Source organism: Opisthocomus hoazin, chromosome 10 (genome assembly GCF_030867145.1).
Source record: "Opisthocomus hoazin isolate bOpiHoa1 chromosome 10, bOpiHoa1.hap1, whole genome shotgun sequence".
In the NCBI taxonomy this organism is placed as follows: Eukaryota; Metazoa; Chordata; class Aves; order Opisthocomiformes; family Opisthocomidae; genus Opisthocomus; species Opisthocomus hoazin.
The window spans coordinates 30273586-30289860 of NC_134423.1; the positions used below are offsets into that span (position 1 = coordinate 30273586).

Genomic DNA, 16275 nt, shown 5'->3' on the forward strand with positions numbered 1-16275 from the left:
GAACTGGGTCCCAAATTTGCATAATTTCCCCAAGTCAGCTATTAAAAGAACATTCCTTGTTTCTTTTTGAAATTTGTTAAAGGTGTCAGACATAGGCTAGCTGAAAAGATGGGTAAATAACTACACTGCATGCAAGTATAATAATGTCCCTAACCCCTGGCCTGAGTGAACTACCAGTCTAGGTGACAAATTGAGATTCCACCAGTGAGACCAAAGATTTCTCTATAAAAAGCTTTGTCAAGGAGCCCTGCTGATGGTTGTGACAATTGCAATGTGGAAAGCTGAATATCAAGGAACAATCTGAGATCAATAATATCTTGGTCAAGAAGAAAACAGCCATGAAATGGTCAATCTATAACCCTACTGAATTTTGGCAGGTTTGAATGACAGATAAATGGCAGCAAATAAGATTGCTAAATCACTAGTCCTGTCATTATTACATCCTGTCACATTGCATAGATTTATACATTAGAAAAAGAGTGTAAGGTATGAGAGTGAAAATTAAAACTGTTAAAAGCTAAAATATCTCAATCTGTGAAGAAAAGGTGAATTTCCAACTTTGTGTTTCACGGTTGGGTTTTTCTACCAAAAAGTCAGACATAAGCAGATGCCGCTTGTAGTCCCATCTTCCTTTTCTCTGCTGCTTGGGTCTCTGACCTTTTGTTACCTAGAAGAAATGTCTCTTTCATATAAATTTGTAGTGCAAGAATAAGATTAAAATGGACAGTCTGAACAAAGCATTGGTTTCTCAGACAAAAATGTATCCATTTAGTACACAGAGGATCTTTCCACCTGACATATTCTTAAAGGGAATGTTCAATTACCATCTATTCAAAGGGCAAAAATCATGAAAGAGCCATGTAATATTCTTTTTTCTTTTTTTTTTTTTTTTAGCAGCAAAGTATTCAGAGATGCTTTATCTACCACAGATACTGATCTAGGCAATATAATTTTAAAATATTCTTATGAAAACCTTGAAGGGCAGTTGAACCCTGTGATTGTTTAAAAAATGATTTTCTGCAGTTTATGCATTTGCGCTGCCAAAAGCTTACTTTAGCATACAAAGTATAGTAAATCATAGTTGCTCTGATTTACTACCCAGACTATGCTGTCTGTTTCCAGTGACAGCTCAGTGAAAAGTTCTGTCATGTATAAGAACATTCAGAAAAGGAGAATCAGTTTTCAAAACTACCAGAACAGTAGCAACCCTTTCTGAGATGAAAAAAAAATGCAGATGTGCATTTGCAGCATTTTTCAGATGGTATTTTTTGAATACCATTACAACCCAAAAATATTCCCAGCCCTTTACAGGCACAAAGACAATTTCACACCCCAAACACTGTTTAGCCTATGTACTAATGGACTGTCCAGAAGTGGAGCTTATCAGTCAACAATTTAAATTATTTGACCTTGTGCCTGAATTCCACATTTTATGGGGCAGTAGAATATGAAGATCTCAAAAGGGCAAAGAAGACACCACAGAAAGTGTGGCAGAGCAAGAGGCTCTGGGTCAACCTGACCATTTAGAACTGAGGGAAGATTTTATTAGACCTAATCCATAACCATCTCACCTAATAATCCTGTCCCAACAGGAGGACAAAAATAAAAACATATGTCTGACATTCCTTTAAAAAATAGTAAATGAGAAGAAAAAAGATCAAAACAGTAGCTGAAAGCCTTCACTCCTGCTTTAAAATCCAAGAAACAGTCATTAATAGAGATTTCAACTCAGTATTCTCTAGTCTAAACATGTCACTTTTAATTACAAAGCTATTTAACTTTTGTAAGAAATAAAGACTGCTATCAATGAAAGAAGAACCAATTAGCCTTTAATCTACACACTGTTTTCTAATCAAACGTTCTTTTGATCATCAGAGTCACTGTGGGATGTATGTAGTGGCTTCCATGACTGCTAATGGAATAGATTCTAAAGGGCTGGCTGAGTGGGGAGAACATTCTCTGCAGGGCTGGAGCTTCCCTCCCTTCGTGTCAGTGGGGCTTAGCAGAAGCTCGCTCATCTCTGAACCACGCCGCCCTATGACAGCACAGGCAAGTGGAACAATTTTGATGGTGCCTCCTGACCTCCCTCTTGCAGCAGCTGCCACTAAAGGAGCAGGCACTGAACACGTCTAGAGGAATGTGGGATAGGAGTACTAGACTACCTTGTTAGGAAATAGCAGAAAATAGCAGTTTAAAGAAAATAAAGAAATGGGAAAGGAAGGTAAGGAAAGAGACGAAAGCAGAGAGGTGACACCAGGAATGACAATGGAATTCACTGCTGACTGCAAAAAATGATGAATGGGAGAATTTGCTTGTTGGCACAGGAAAGTATTGTAGAAAAACAAAACAAAACACAACTAATGGTACCAGCGCTTGATGTGTTAGAAACAAAAGGGAGGACATGGGAAAAGGGTCAAGTTAGCTAGATATTGTTGTGCCTTCAAACTGTTGGTTTGCAGAGTCAGAGAGTTTCGATGGGGTTTGGCCTTTTTTTTTTTTCTATGTGGCTACTTGTGGTATCAAAACAATAAAAGACCAAGTGTTTAGAATCAGTCATGGTGGAGAACTTCTTACTTGACATCATCTCTCTCTCAGCTGCACTTGCTGCTCAGATCTTTCAGGAAGGAGAAGAGGTAGAAAAAGTCCCCGAGGCATGCACTTTGCATTTATGACCACACAGATAATGAAACGGAAGAACTGACTCTTGCACACGTAAACAAGAGAGAGAATGTAAGTATCACCTGCACTGTGTCAAACACGAAACTCCTGGCCTGACCAGACACCTGCCGTCTGTTCTGCATCAGCAAAACTTCAGTGTATGGTTATGCTGTTCTTTCTCCATAATACAACAGCAAAATTTGCCTGGCAGCAGCAGAACTCTTGAGTATTAATACTAACAAAAAAACACTTTAAAATAAAGTGTCAGAAAGTCTGCAGAGATCCCCTGTTGTTGTAACAGTACCACAACAAAAAAAAACAAAAAATTTAAAAAAATCAATAGATTGCGGAGACAAAAGCGAAAACAAATATGTTTTGTGCCAGACAGGATTTTGAGCCACAAAATTCAGGTTGGTAATAAAAACATGCAGAATAACTGCTGAAATGATGCTGACACTTGAGAAATTTAAAGGTAAGTGCATACTTAACATAGGAAGGATTTTAGCAAATACAATAGCTTACATTAAATATTTTTTAGGACTTCAGTAACAGCACTCTGCACTTCAGAAGATCAAATTATTGCGCTCTCTGTAAAATAAGGCTCATTCTCATGCCTTATCTCAAAGGGCTGTTAATTTTTCACAGTCAACAGTCCCTTTAAGGTAACTGTTCAACATAAAGGTCATTTAAAATGAGATAAGGGTCCATTCATGTTTTCGAGGTGGTCATATATTACAATATAAGTACAATATAGGTATTCAGATAAAAACACCAACAGAATTAGACAGAAATAGCTTTAAAGCACTGTGTCACGTTATTTGAAGTTAGCTGGATAATTGTATCATTCTCACATTTAAATTGTTCTATGACATTCTAAACCTGTCAATAAAATTTGGATTCTGATGCTGATTAAAACCTCCCTGTGTTTTTCTTCTGTCATAATCCCATTCTGACAAGATGTAGACAAGAGATCCCCAGCTCCATTCTCCTTTTGAACAAAGTGTAGCAAATGCATTCTGTCTCAGAATACTTAGAAAGCTGCAATACTGAAAATATGTTAAGGTACAGGAAGTTTTTAATTACAAAGCTCGAAGATGTTGCTGAAAGATCAGTTTGCTTCTTGTCCCCCTCAGACTGACCTAGCCCACTCCAGAGCATTTTATTTACTCGTACAGTGCAATTAGGACAAAGTTCTTCTGACGTGCAAAGCTTTAAAAAGAGCAAAATTATTGACAGGAACCACGTGAAACACAATGAGTTTTTAACTATTCCTTTCTGGAGTAAGGACTTGCAATGTTAAGAGACAGAAACTTTACACTGCTACTCAAACTATCTATAACAGTTCATTCCTAAGAGTGTTCTCAGTTTCCCTAATTCTGTAACCTTAGAGCGTACTTGCATAAATTACTCCCCAGAGGATGGTCTGATTCAAGAAAGCACTCAGGAACTTGATTAACTTCCTCCCCAGTAATTTCAGCAAAATTTTTACTTAGGTGCTTGGAATGCGTATATCTGAAATGGCCTGAAATGTTCTGCATCTGCAATTCTGACTGAAAACAGTGGGACTTAAAGGTTCTAGTTCTAGGCAGCTCTGAAAATCAGCCTTTAATACTACTACTGCAATACATCTTTGTCTACAACTCCTCCAAAAATTACTCTCAGTTCTCACATCTGAATCAAAGCTCTGTACATACGTATGCAGTAGTTTCCACTTTCGTAATATCCAGGGCAGCACTGAGATCTTCGCCGATACATAGTTCTCAGTCCTCTTCGATATGCTGTCTTATAACTTATTCTAAATCACAAGACAGAAAGCCATTTGACAATATTGAAAATCAATGCCTAGTGTTGGAATTATATTTGTGTTAAATTATAGTAAGGATAGCATTCAATAATTACTTTAAAATGCATGAAAGATTTTCATATTAAAAGCCACAATAAAAAAAAATCAATTCTTGTTTTGAAACTTGAAATATAACTTGTTTTATAAACACAGTACTCATGACAGTCAATTACCACGGCCCTTCCTAGTACTGCTATCTTAAAACATTCCCCCAGTCTTAAAGCAAGGGCAAGGAGTTTCTTGAAGAATAAATGATTCATTTCTGCATATCAGCAAGGTCAGCTATCATCAATGGAATGAACAGAATCTTCCAGGGAGACCACTGTGACAGCATGCTATGCAAGAAAATACCACAACGGAAACTGCTCCAGATACACAAAATGTGAAGTTAACCTCAAGTGATCTCTTCCTACTTGCTAACCCTTCCAAGGCATTAATGCCTTGCAAAACGACATTATAGTCCCAGATCAGTATTTAAAGCATGTTTTCCCTGCCAGAATCTGTAGTGCACAGAAACTAAAGGGTGTTAAGCATTCTGTGGCTTTTCTAGACTTTTTCATAGCATTAGCAAGGATACCACATTAGAAAAGGAACATTTAACAAAGAACAATTAACAATGAACACTTCAGAACAGCTTTATTCATGTTTGTTTATTTGAAATTACCTAAATTGAACAAAATCTATTGTCCCTCATGTTAGATAAGTTGATCGAATTTACTCTGCTGCATTCCAATCTATGCAATAGTCCAGAAAGCTCTGTTTCTCTGTTCAATTCCATACATTGTAACACAGAAGCTAAAAAGCAAAACCCCACAGTCAGACTGGGATGGTGCTGAACAACCTCTTTGCTACTGAATGCATGAAAGTTAAGTTACCAATTAGCTTGCTAAAACTCCATTGAAAGATAGCAAATATTAGTGGATGTCTATTAGGATACTTTTCTACCTGGAATCAGGATGAATACAACAGCCATATCTTGCAGCCTGGGAAAAATTAACTCTTTGGTACCAGCTTTCCTTCAGTGCTAGAAATGGACCCATCCTCATTTCACCCGATTTTCAGTACAGATTTGGGTGCAGTATTTCAAATATGGATCCATTTATAACTATCACTAACCCTCAAGTGCCTGATTCTTCAAGATCTAGAAGCTGCAGGGACTTCCTACCGTAAACCTGGACATGCACCGATCATTTGGAAAAGATAGTTGGTCGTGTTTGGTCATTTAATAAACACTTCCAGTCACGTGATGGGGTGAATGGTAAGGACACATACTCCTGAATGGCCCCACAAGACACTGACTGCCATTGATCTCACTCAAATTTCATGCAAAAATCTCTGCGCTTCAATCAATGTCCTAGAATGCCCAACACCCTGGCTATTGCACTAATACATCTTTCCATACATATTTGTATTGAAGCACCACAAACGCTTGTACAAACAAAAGGTACGTGAGGAGATGAAAAGGTAAAATAAAACTAAAATTTCTGGAGATCAGTTCTTACCTATGTCTAGTGCACTTGAACCAGTTCAGTATGTCAGTACATCTTGTATAATAGATCTGATCAAAAGGATGAGCATAAGATTCCTGTACTGTCACAGCGTAGCTAGGAGTAGACAAAGAAAGAAAGTGAAAGGCTGTTTGTTACAACATCAAAAGCTTCAGTTCACTGTATATGCAACTCATCTAACTCCAGTATGAAAAATAACTAAATCAATAATCTTAGGAACTTTGGGCCTTATTGAAAACTGGAACAGGGCTTCCCTTCAATCGCAGCTCTTTCTGAAAATTTTGGAAATGCTTCTAACTTGGGTTCCATAACTGAACTAGGCATAGAGATTTCAGTCTCAGTAATAAACCATTCCCTTCTGGAAAACAAACAAATGTTACAAAAATTCATGGTACGTTAGAAGGTGAAAAGGGTATCTGGTTGACTTGATAGTGGAAATTTTAAAAGAGAGGAAAGCACCATGTTTTTAAAATGTCTCAGTTGCCTTCCTGCCTAGGACTGTTAATTTTTTGCTTGTATTCCACAACGCTAATAAGAGCTCATATTAACTTAGCACTGCTGCATTTTGCCAGCATGATGGGATGCTCACACTTCATTTTATGATGAAGCAGCATCATTACTTCAAATACTGGGTGCACCAATTAAATAGAATCATTTGTAAAAGTTTGAAGAGCGTATTCTGCTGCTGCACAAATTTAATCCTTTTGATTTGTAGCAGAAATAGCCTCAGAACTATCTGAATACTGAAACAGGAGTTGGCTGGTATCTAGGATTCAGAACACTTTGACGTACAGTAAGTATGGGATTACCCCCTTTGTACAAATGATTGGATATAAACAAAAACCAGGCAAATTGATTAGAAATACGAGAGCTCAAACAACACTAAGCATTCAGTAATCTCCTTTCCAAAACACTACTTACTCATGCAACAGGTACTATATTAATCACTATGATTATATTGAAAGTGTCTGTGCCTCTCAGATGACACAGGATCACAAATCTCATTAACTTGTTTGTCTCAGCCATTTTAGAACATTGTACGGACCTACAGTAAGTGTGTGCACTGCTTGAGAGACTCATAATCTTAGGTTCTGATCTGGAAACCAGCTCTGCTTTATCAGATCTACAATATCTTTGGAGAATGATACTGAAATCATTCTAGGCAGGGTCAAAACCCAGGAATTAGATCCTCCAAGTCATTCATTATATTGATTGTCTTAACCACCCAAGTGATTTCCTTCTCATCAATGGGACTGCTGAGGTGATTAAGTCCTGTGAGATTGCACCCATAAGGGAAAACCAAAATATCTGCTTGGAGGGTCTGATTGGCTTGAAATCGAAGATGGGACTATTACTGCCCTGCTTGTCATACCTTTTCTAGACAAGCCCAGATTCTACCAGACGTTGCTTTTCTCCTCTATCAGAATTTGCTGGGTTTGACAATAATGTTTTTACTTCTATGAATGCCAAAACGTAAAATATTTACATCGCTCATTATTAATGTAGAACTGTAACGCTCACAAATCTTGGTTATTATTTTCTGATCCTGTTTGTTATCCAGCAATTGCCCTAACAATCTTTTCCCTTTGATTTATTAACATCTAAGTAACAAAGTCATCTTGGTCAGTACAACCAATCAATTTTGGTATTTAATTTTTGTTTCTCCTTGATTGGGTCTCTAGGTTGCTGACTTTCTTCAGACAAAATCAATATTTTATTCCTGTGCTCTGAATGCACTTCACCTCACAACACAGACTGCAAAAACCTATTCCTGCGTGGTCTGTTCTTTGCAGATGCATTACCTACAAACGTTTAATTTCAGAATCCAAATGTAGTGCCATTAAAGTATGATTCCATTTTTGCTCTTGTAAAGGGGTTTATTTTGCTAAACTGCACAGTAATTCATATTTGTGTGCAATTAAACCACAGAACAGAACTGGAAATTTAGCAAGTTAAACTTAGGAGTACAGGAACTTTAGCCTCTGCAAACAGACCCTGCATGAATGTGAACCCAATCAAAGCTAGTGGGTTTCTATGTCCTCACAAGAAGTGTCCTGCACAGATCCACTTTTAGGACTAGGACACTGTAACAATAGAGAGAACAGAATTACCAGGGCCTTTAATTCTCAGTGCTTTCATACAGATACTCTTTGATGCTGACACGAATTTGGCAGATACAGCTACAAAGTTCAGGACATAAAGAATGAGCCTCCATGTTGCAGCAGGAAGGGCTTAAAACTCAGTCAAGATCTCTAATAGTCTTGCTTGACAACAACCAGAAAAAAAGCAAGACAGAACAAGGTCACCATTTCTCTAGGTCTTTCTGTGATAAATGAAAATGCACCTGGGCAGCCCTCTAACTGAAACTATGGAGAAGCTTTCCAAAGTACAGCTGAGCAAACGGGTAACACAGGGTATGTGGTCTATAGCTCTAGCTTTAGAAACAGTTCTCTGGGATGATCCAAATCCTCAAAGGCACTCAGAAGTGCTATTTCCATCATGCAAATCCATTTTCCTTCGTGAGGCACAGGGGTATTTAGCAAATCATGGCTCTTATTTTGCATTTTAAATGAAAGAATCTGAAACAGCTAGTCAAAAAAAAGTAATTGGCTTGTTATACATTACCTTTCCCAATGACTACAAACATTTGGATCATCTGGGTTTAGGGAAAGAGTAGTTTTGAGCAGAAAAGACACAATAAGCCCTTTTAGAATCCACCTGAAGAGCGTATGCGCCACCATTTTTGTATCTAGATAAAGAAAAGAAAGTATAGCCATTAAAGATATTTTAAAGAAAACATCCTTCTAGGCCTTTTCATCCTTGCTTTTGTGCAAATCCAAATACTGTGGAGTTGTTTACAAACTGAAATACTTGAAAAAGCAATCCACTAAACAGTAAAATTTAAAAAAAATGTAAAGGCATTCTAGAATAAATTTATACATTTAAACTTAGTAAACCAAATGAATCTGATGATTAAGCTACCCAAGATACTGACAGCCCCAGCGATTCTTCTGAGGAACATTTCTGATACTGATCGTTTTTACAGATGTGTCTGTACCAAGAAAATAAATAACTGAGGTATTAAAACAATCTATTCTCCCATCAACCTGTAGGCAAATGGAAGAATACCCAGATACCTGCCTTGATATTTTTAAGTGGGTTTTACATGCGTCACTATAGTAGGCTAGATCTGAGACATATGCTTATTACATGACTGAAGGAAAATCCATTCACTTATCAACTCTGACATGGGGGGGGGTGTCAATTAAAATGGCAGAGGTCAATGTATTGGGTCACATTATGCAGAACACTGGACATGAAATACAAATATTTGCGTTGAAGTTGGAAATAGATTGTATAAAATCCATTAGGTGTGGTCTTTTCATCATCTTACAGTTCATCTCTTAAATGTTCTAATTTACACCTACTTTTTTCTCATTCGGGGCTTGCAGCCAAAGTTGTGGTGTTTGCCTAGATGTCCCCAGTGACATCATTCAAAAATACCAGACAGAAATACAAAGCTGCTTTTAAGTGTAACTGCATCAGAGGTGTTAATCTGTTAAGCATGAAGTCAGTAAAAAATATTTTTTAAAATATCCATTTCAGGCATTTACATCGTCACATAATCCACCATTCAAATCAGAAGTCCCACATATTATTCCTGGCAACAGGATTGCCCTTAAAATAGATTGCATCTTCGTATGACCATCTAAAAAACACATGGCTCATTGCCTCCTGGTCCAGAACAGCAAAAGGGATGTTAAGAGGTTTGCTCTGCATGGGACTGATATACAGTCCAGCATAAAGAAGCCATCACAAAGCAGAATGAACAGCAGAGGGGTAGCCAGGAGAGCTGATCTGAAATTACCTCCGGATTCTAAGCCTTCTAAGCTAGTTCAAGGACACCCATTGCCTTCAGTGGATTTGAAGTCAAGATCCCAACAGGAATAATAGCTCATCCTTTAAATTATTACTAGAGCTCTGCTAAACCCAAAGTTAGGTTTTAAGCCATGTAAGTCATATTAGTGTTAATTAACATGATTTAATGTTAATGTTCCTCCAGAAATGAATTTAAGTCTATGAGTGACCATTCCCTACCTGCGGGCTGTTTCAAAGTCCCATGGCAACAATGCAGAAGCTTACTCTGGAAATTAAGAGGGTTGATGAGAAAAGGACATGATAGTTCTGTCTATCGAAAAGACATTTGCTACACTTGTCCTAGACACTACCTCTCCATGGAGGAAAAGTGTCTTAAACGGCTGACCTGCAAGTGCTCATTGGACAGAAGTCCAACAAACCTAATGTTCAAAAACTCAGAGCTTGTTTGAGAGTAGAATTGAACTTTCTTTTACCACAACACGTACCACAATATCTAAGAATGAGGCTCAACAAAATGACAGACAGCTCTTTAGCCAAAATATCTTCAAAAGATCCCTTTAACACTAGCTACTATTTGAATCATACCAAATTAGAGGACAAATTTTTCTCAGCACTGTATTTATAGCTTGCAATTTACCCCCTTTCTTCATTTTCTACACTTTTGGTACATGGCAAGACTGAACAAATAGGAAAGCCCGCTTCTAATGAACAGAAATGGTCAAAGCAAGAGCAAGGCAAAACTGTTTAAGGAAATACAGTCCTTAATAGAGGGTTTTTTTAAAAATGAAACATAGTTCTGTGATCAGTTTATTGACTTCTTGAGAACATCCACAGCCTGGGTTTATCCTTGAATTAAAGGCAGAAAGACAGAGGCACACAGAGACTGAAATTACTTCTACCTACAGAGAGTGAGCCTTTTCACACTTTACTAAAGCAGCCCTATATTTGAATTTTGTAGTTCTCAGAGGTCCCAATTTGTTCTTAAGAAAAAAATACATCAGTTCAGTTTTTAAACCAAACACCAAAGAATTATTTATAAGCCTTAATAGCACACAGAATATTTGTTTGCAATGTATTTGAAAGAGGTTCAAAATTGTTTTCTAAACTTTTAATGCTAATGCTATTTTATTATCTGTTTATAAATGAACAGCTTTGTACAATTAATTTTCTAACTTTGGAAGTCAGACCGTATATCAGAAACATCCAACTCTCCAAATACAACAGAACCTCATTCATCTCAAGTGTCTCTTTTTCTAACTAAAATGAAATATTGCACTTTGATCACTGTTAACAGAAAAGACCTCATACCAAAATGAAATGATTGCTATTACAAGATTCAGAATAAAACTCTAAAAAGAGGAGCACATGTATTAAAAATCAACGTCAAAAAAGAATCCAGTAATGACATCTAATATGGGGGGGTGGGGGTCCAGTTTTTATTGCTCACCACAATACATACTACATTCCTGCATTGCGTTTAATGTTTGGAACATAGTCTCCAGAGGCAGCACCAGCCTTTCAGGGGGACAATGCTGTAACCTCATTAAAGATGCAGCCAAATTATATAAACATTTCCAGTGTCTGCCACTGCCACTCTCATGAGGATAGGCAGCCTTCTGAGCTCAAAAGGAAAATAAATGACACATAGGTCCTCTGTGTAATCCCTAAATGGACTCTAACTTCTTGTCTCTCCAGACCTGATTTTTCTTTTCAAGAGTGAATGAAGTCAATTTAGGTACAAATTGGCAAGAAACCGGGTCTTTCAATCCAAAATACAATCGGGTGATTTTTCACAAGTGTCTCACTCTCTGTTAATTATAACTGATCAGGTTAGGTATCTGCTACTCATTAAGCCATTTTCACATACCTTGCTCCTTTTTGAATAAATGTCCTTATTTCACCTACAATATTGATACAGGTCACTGGTTCCACCACAAAAGAAAGCAAGCGCACTTTCACTCTTAAGCCCCAAATCTCAGCTATAGAAAAACTAGTAGGTGGCAAGTCATTGATTTATTTGTCTGTGGATTCACTTTACAAAACTCTTTGTTGAGGAAACTGTGCTCGGGTTTGCAAAGAGACCAGAAGATGCAGATGATCCTTTAAATTGGATGAAGTACATGAGAGTGTGGGCAAAAGCAGGTTTATTACTCTCTTTTGTGGTTGATAAAACACAAGCTGAGGATGACAGTACTCCACAAGCTTAAGACCTACATGCAAAGAAAATAAGACCCCAAAGAATCCTTGCTGGGTGAAGCAAGTATCCTCTAAAGCTTTCTCTAGGTGTTGAGGATGTGCTTTTTGTAATATTCTTGTGAAAGAGGATCACTGCATACTTTAAGTGGCTGGGAGAAAAAAAGAAAAACAAAACCAAAACCACAGATTAAATTTCTCCTCTGCTTCCTTGGCTGACAGACTAGAAAATTTAACTAAAAATGACCATTAGAGAATTTCCTGTTCAGGGGCAGTAGTAATGAAATATTTCATTTTGTCATATCTGTCATAAAATATTTCATAACATGACTTATTTGACATGAAATTCAAACAGAATTTCCAGTCCATCACAAAGTTCTAAACCGAATGCTTTTCTCTCAATTTGGGATGAAATGAGTTCTAAATCAGGCAAAAAGCCCTAATTTGGTGCCCAGCTCTAATCAGGGAAAACTTACAAAGTGTCTTTCACTAGCATGCAATATTGTTAAATCCTTATATACTTTTGATGATCATTCCTTTGGATGTCTACCTGTATATGTAGTCGATTAAGCTTGCCTGATTTTTTCCCAGAAATTTCCAGGCAATGCATTTAACAAAGAGCTATTGTAAAAAGTCTTACCTCAAAGTGCTAAAAATTCCTAATGGATCTTGTTTTTACGGACTATCAGCACATGAAGATACTCAGCGCATTGACAACATAGCAGAAGAAAGCTCCTCGGAAGTTGCTTGGCCCTGTGAGCAGTTAGGAAAACAGAAAACATAGCGGGTTAAAGAAAATGTGTTTGTGGGAGTGGAAACAAATTAAGACAGAAATGAGATAAGCCATTCTAAGTAATTACAGAGCATAAGATAATTGTGGTCAGACCAAAGACCACTATCCTGCTTTCAGCCAATAGCAAGTGTCTAGGGAAGAGTGAAAGAAGATGGCTGGTAGTAACACATCTCTTTTAAACCATCACTTTGCAACTTTGTGCCTTCCTCAGCCACCGGTAGTACATTTGTGTTTAACAGCATTTGATGGACTCTATTCCAATAATTTGTATATTCATTTTTTATCTGTTAAAATGTAAATTTCAATCCCTAAATCTAAATTTTAGTGTCAACAACATCCCATGAGGGTCTTACATCTGAGCTATGTATTCTATGAAATACTTCCTTTGTTTTTCTGTCTGCCTCCTCAATTTCATTTGACACCTCCTTGCTCCTGTTAGAAATCAATCGTTGATTCTCAGAATTTGTTTCCTATAATTTCCTATCATATAAACAACATTTTGTTTACATACAGAATTTTTGTTCTGTAATATCCCAACAAGAAAGTTCAGTTTCTTCCAGGAAGTTTGATGAAAGACCTGGCAAAAGCCTGCTGGAAATCTAACTGGATCTTCTTGATCCACATGTTTACTTCAAAGAGTTTTAACAATTCATGAAGTCTTTACAAAGCCATGCTGATTATTCATAAACATATTACATTTATCAAAAGATTCTCTCATTCTATTCTTAATTATAGTTTCCACCAAGTAGGAAAATCTACTTGCATCAAAATTAAAATGTATTTTAGCATTTGTGTGTGAGCGATTGAGGAAAATGCAAGAGAATAGTTAAGCCAGCAAACAAAAAGTTGGATTTCACTGAAGAAGCATTAAAGTGACTGAGTGTTTGCTGATTACACTATTTTAGTCTCTAAGTAGTAGCAAGCTTCCAACAAGCTGCCCTCTGCGGCATTCCTCCTTCTCATCCCATCTGAAATTTTCACGATAGTTTAGGCAAGGGATCATTTAAACACACACTTCATTTGGCTCTACATCAGATTTTGTTAGAAACAAGCTGTTATGAAAGCTAAATGAGGCCACGAGTTTCAAAACTGATCAGGATTTTTTGGATGCCTCCATTTATGATTAATAACTTGAGATACCATGAAAGGGCTGAATAATATGCAGAGCTCAGAATACGTGTTAAGAAACAGGCTGTTTAATCTGGGCAGTCAAGAATGAAGCCACTCAAACTCACTAGTCACCTCTAAAAATTGTTGCCATGACCAACAGAAATATTGCCAATGACAGGTTGTGGGTTTGTTTTATTTTTAACGAAGATTTAAAGCTGTTTTAAACAGATAAACACTTCCAGGAAAAATCAGGTACTGAATACAAAAGCACAGAGAATGCGATTCTTATCATCTGAGCACAGGGAAATTCAGGTGATAGAACTACCAGAAATACCAGCGTATGCACTGGGTTGCTGGGTTCCCTGTGCTGACATCTTACACGACTAATGTGGAAGCACAGTAGGCAAGGAGCTGCCTCTGTTAACAAAAGATATTTCAGTTAGGGTCTATTTAAGCCTGTAGGAGTCATTGCACTGAGGGCAAATTATTATGCAGTGCAAAACACCTGGTCTATAATTTGTGCTGCAAAACCCATGCTGTCAGTCATATACTCAGCTTTTCCACATTCGCCTTAAGCACTGCTCTCTTAAAGGTCTGCATGCATCTCAGCCTGTGGTTTCAAGAAGGCAGTTCAACAGCTGGAAGTACTTGGAGGAGATGCAGAAGTCACTACTATTCGCAAATATAGTACCATGATACCATTTCCAGACACGAGTCTCCTGTCACCTAGAGGTGACACAGACAAGGAAAGCAATAGAGCTGACCAGGACAGCAGCACTGCGTTTGACTTTCAGCAGGTTTCCTTCGCAGTCTCCTGTGAAGGTTTACAGCCTCACGGCATGGGACCAGTTTGTACAGTTCAGTTCCTTGAAGAGGCCAATCCCAGCAGTGGCACAAGCTAGGAACAGACCGACAAGATGTACAGAACTGGGATCTTTCTTACCTTACACTTGAGTTCATACAATGGAGACAAGCTTGGCCCAACTTTGTCGTTCTATCCAAAAGGGTAATGCCAATAAAAGTAAGCAGGAACCTTAACTTTTCAGGATAAAACTATTCTATGCTCTCTATGAAAGCTGACCATACTCCTCTGCTGCTCAACCAAAGTTCACACCTGAAGTTACAGTGAAAGTTGGGAATGAAAGAAACAAATTTAAAAATTCCATTGTATTTTCTGTAATTGATATGACTTGGGAAATAAAAAAGAATAAAAGCAAAGTTTAGACATTTTCACAGTTTATGGGGAAGTCACCAAGGAAAAGTACAAAGAGCTGCATCCTGAGTCATACTTGCTTAGTCTTAGCAGCAGCCACCTCTGCTACATCATTCAGTGAAGTAGGTACTGCTCAGCACAAATAAAGGAACCAATTCTATTTCCCAAGATGTAATTTCAGAGGCTTTCTTTTAAAGACTGGATAAATGCACCGGGGTCCTAACTGCTAGAGTGCCCTCATGACTCTCCCTTATATTCTTTCAACCACTGTTGCTCGGTTTTCCATAACTGGGTGGGGGGCTGATTTTAATGGAAACTGAATGTCCAAACCTCTTAAGTTGCTTTCATTTTCTAATCTCTAAAATATATCAATGTGCATTGCATTTGCCACAGTGAACACTGTTACAGTTCCACGGGTATCTCATGAAGTCTGAAGGTTTGCTTCAGTGTTAAGCACTATTTTAAGGCTGACTTCCACTGGAGTCATTGGGAGCTCGGCTAGAGCAAAGCAGGAATAAATAATGAAGTATACTCTTTTCTATCTATCAAGTGTTATTTCTGGAAACTCAGGACAGTTCCTTCGGTGCTCTCAGAGGAAAACTGGGTCAAAGTACCACAAAGACATGCCACTAAGCAAGCAATCCAGGCAATTAGTTTAGCTATGGGTGATGAAAGGCGTTTATTCAGACAAAGACTGGTGTATGTGTCTAGGATTCAGAGGACCTGGGTTTAAATCATATGGTCAAAGATGTAAGATGTGATACTGGGTTAGCAAAGTGGGCTAGACTGGGGTAGCTCAAATTCCACCCAAGTTCTGCATCTAGTATTTTCTGTAGGCTAGCTCTGAGCCTTCAGAGGCACTTAACCACCATATAACACGGCGTTTTGAAGCTTCAGTTGAAATTTCGGACATAGAAGTTCTCAAAGTCTCAGTATCTTCCACAGAAAACAGGGGATGAGGACTGATCAACCTGCCAGGTGCTTTATGAATAAGCATATTACAAACTGGAAAGTGATTAGATACTGGAGCAACAATGCATAAACACATTTGGCATTAACTGTCCACTCTGTGAGATCA

General features: G+C 37.8%; 1 protein-coding gene across 12 annotated transcripts in view; it reads right to left on the reverse strand.

Annotated features, from left to right (window-relative positions):
- MEGF11 (multiple EGF like domains 11) overlaps positions 1–16275 on the reverse strand; it is a 283040-nt gene that overhangs the window by 201701 nt on the left and 65064 nt on the right. For all 12 annotated transcript variants that reach the window (XM_075431918.1, XM_075431915.1, XM_075431925.1 and 9 more), the window contains exons 2-5: positions 12722–12834; positions 8635–8758; positions 6004–6105; positions 4353–4453 (exon numbers count right to left, since the gene is read on the reverse strand). In XM_075431918.1, coding sequence (XP_075288033.1) covers positions 4353–4453; positions 6004–6105; positions 8635–8750 — 319 coding nt within the window. In that variant the 5' untranslated portion in view covers positions 8751–8758; positions 12722–12834. The remainder of the gene's footprint in view (positions 1–4352; positions 4454–6003; positions 6106–8634; positions 8759–12721; positions 12835–16275) is intronic.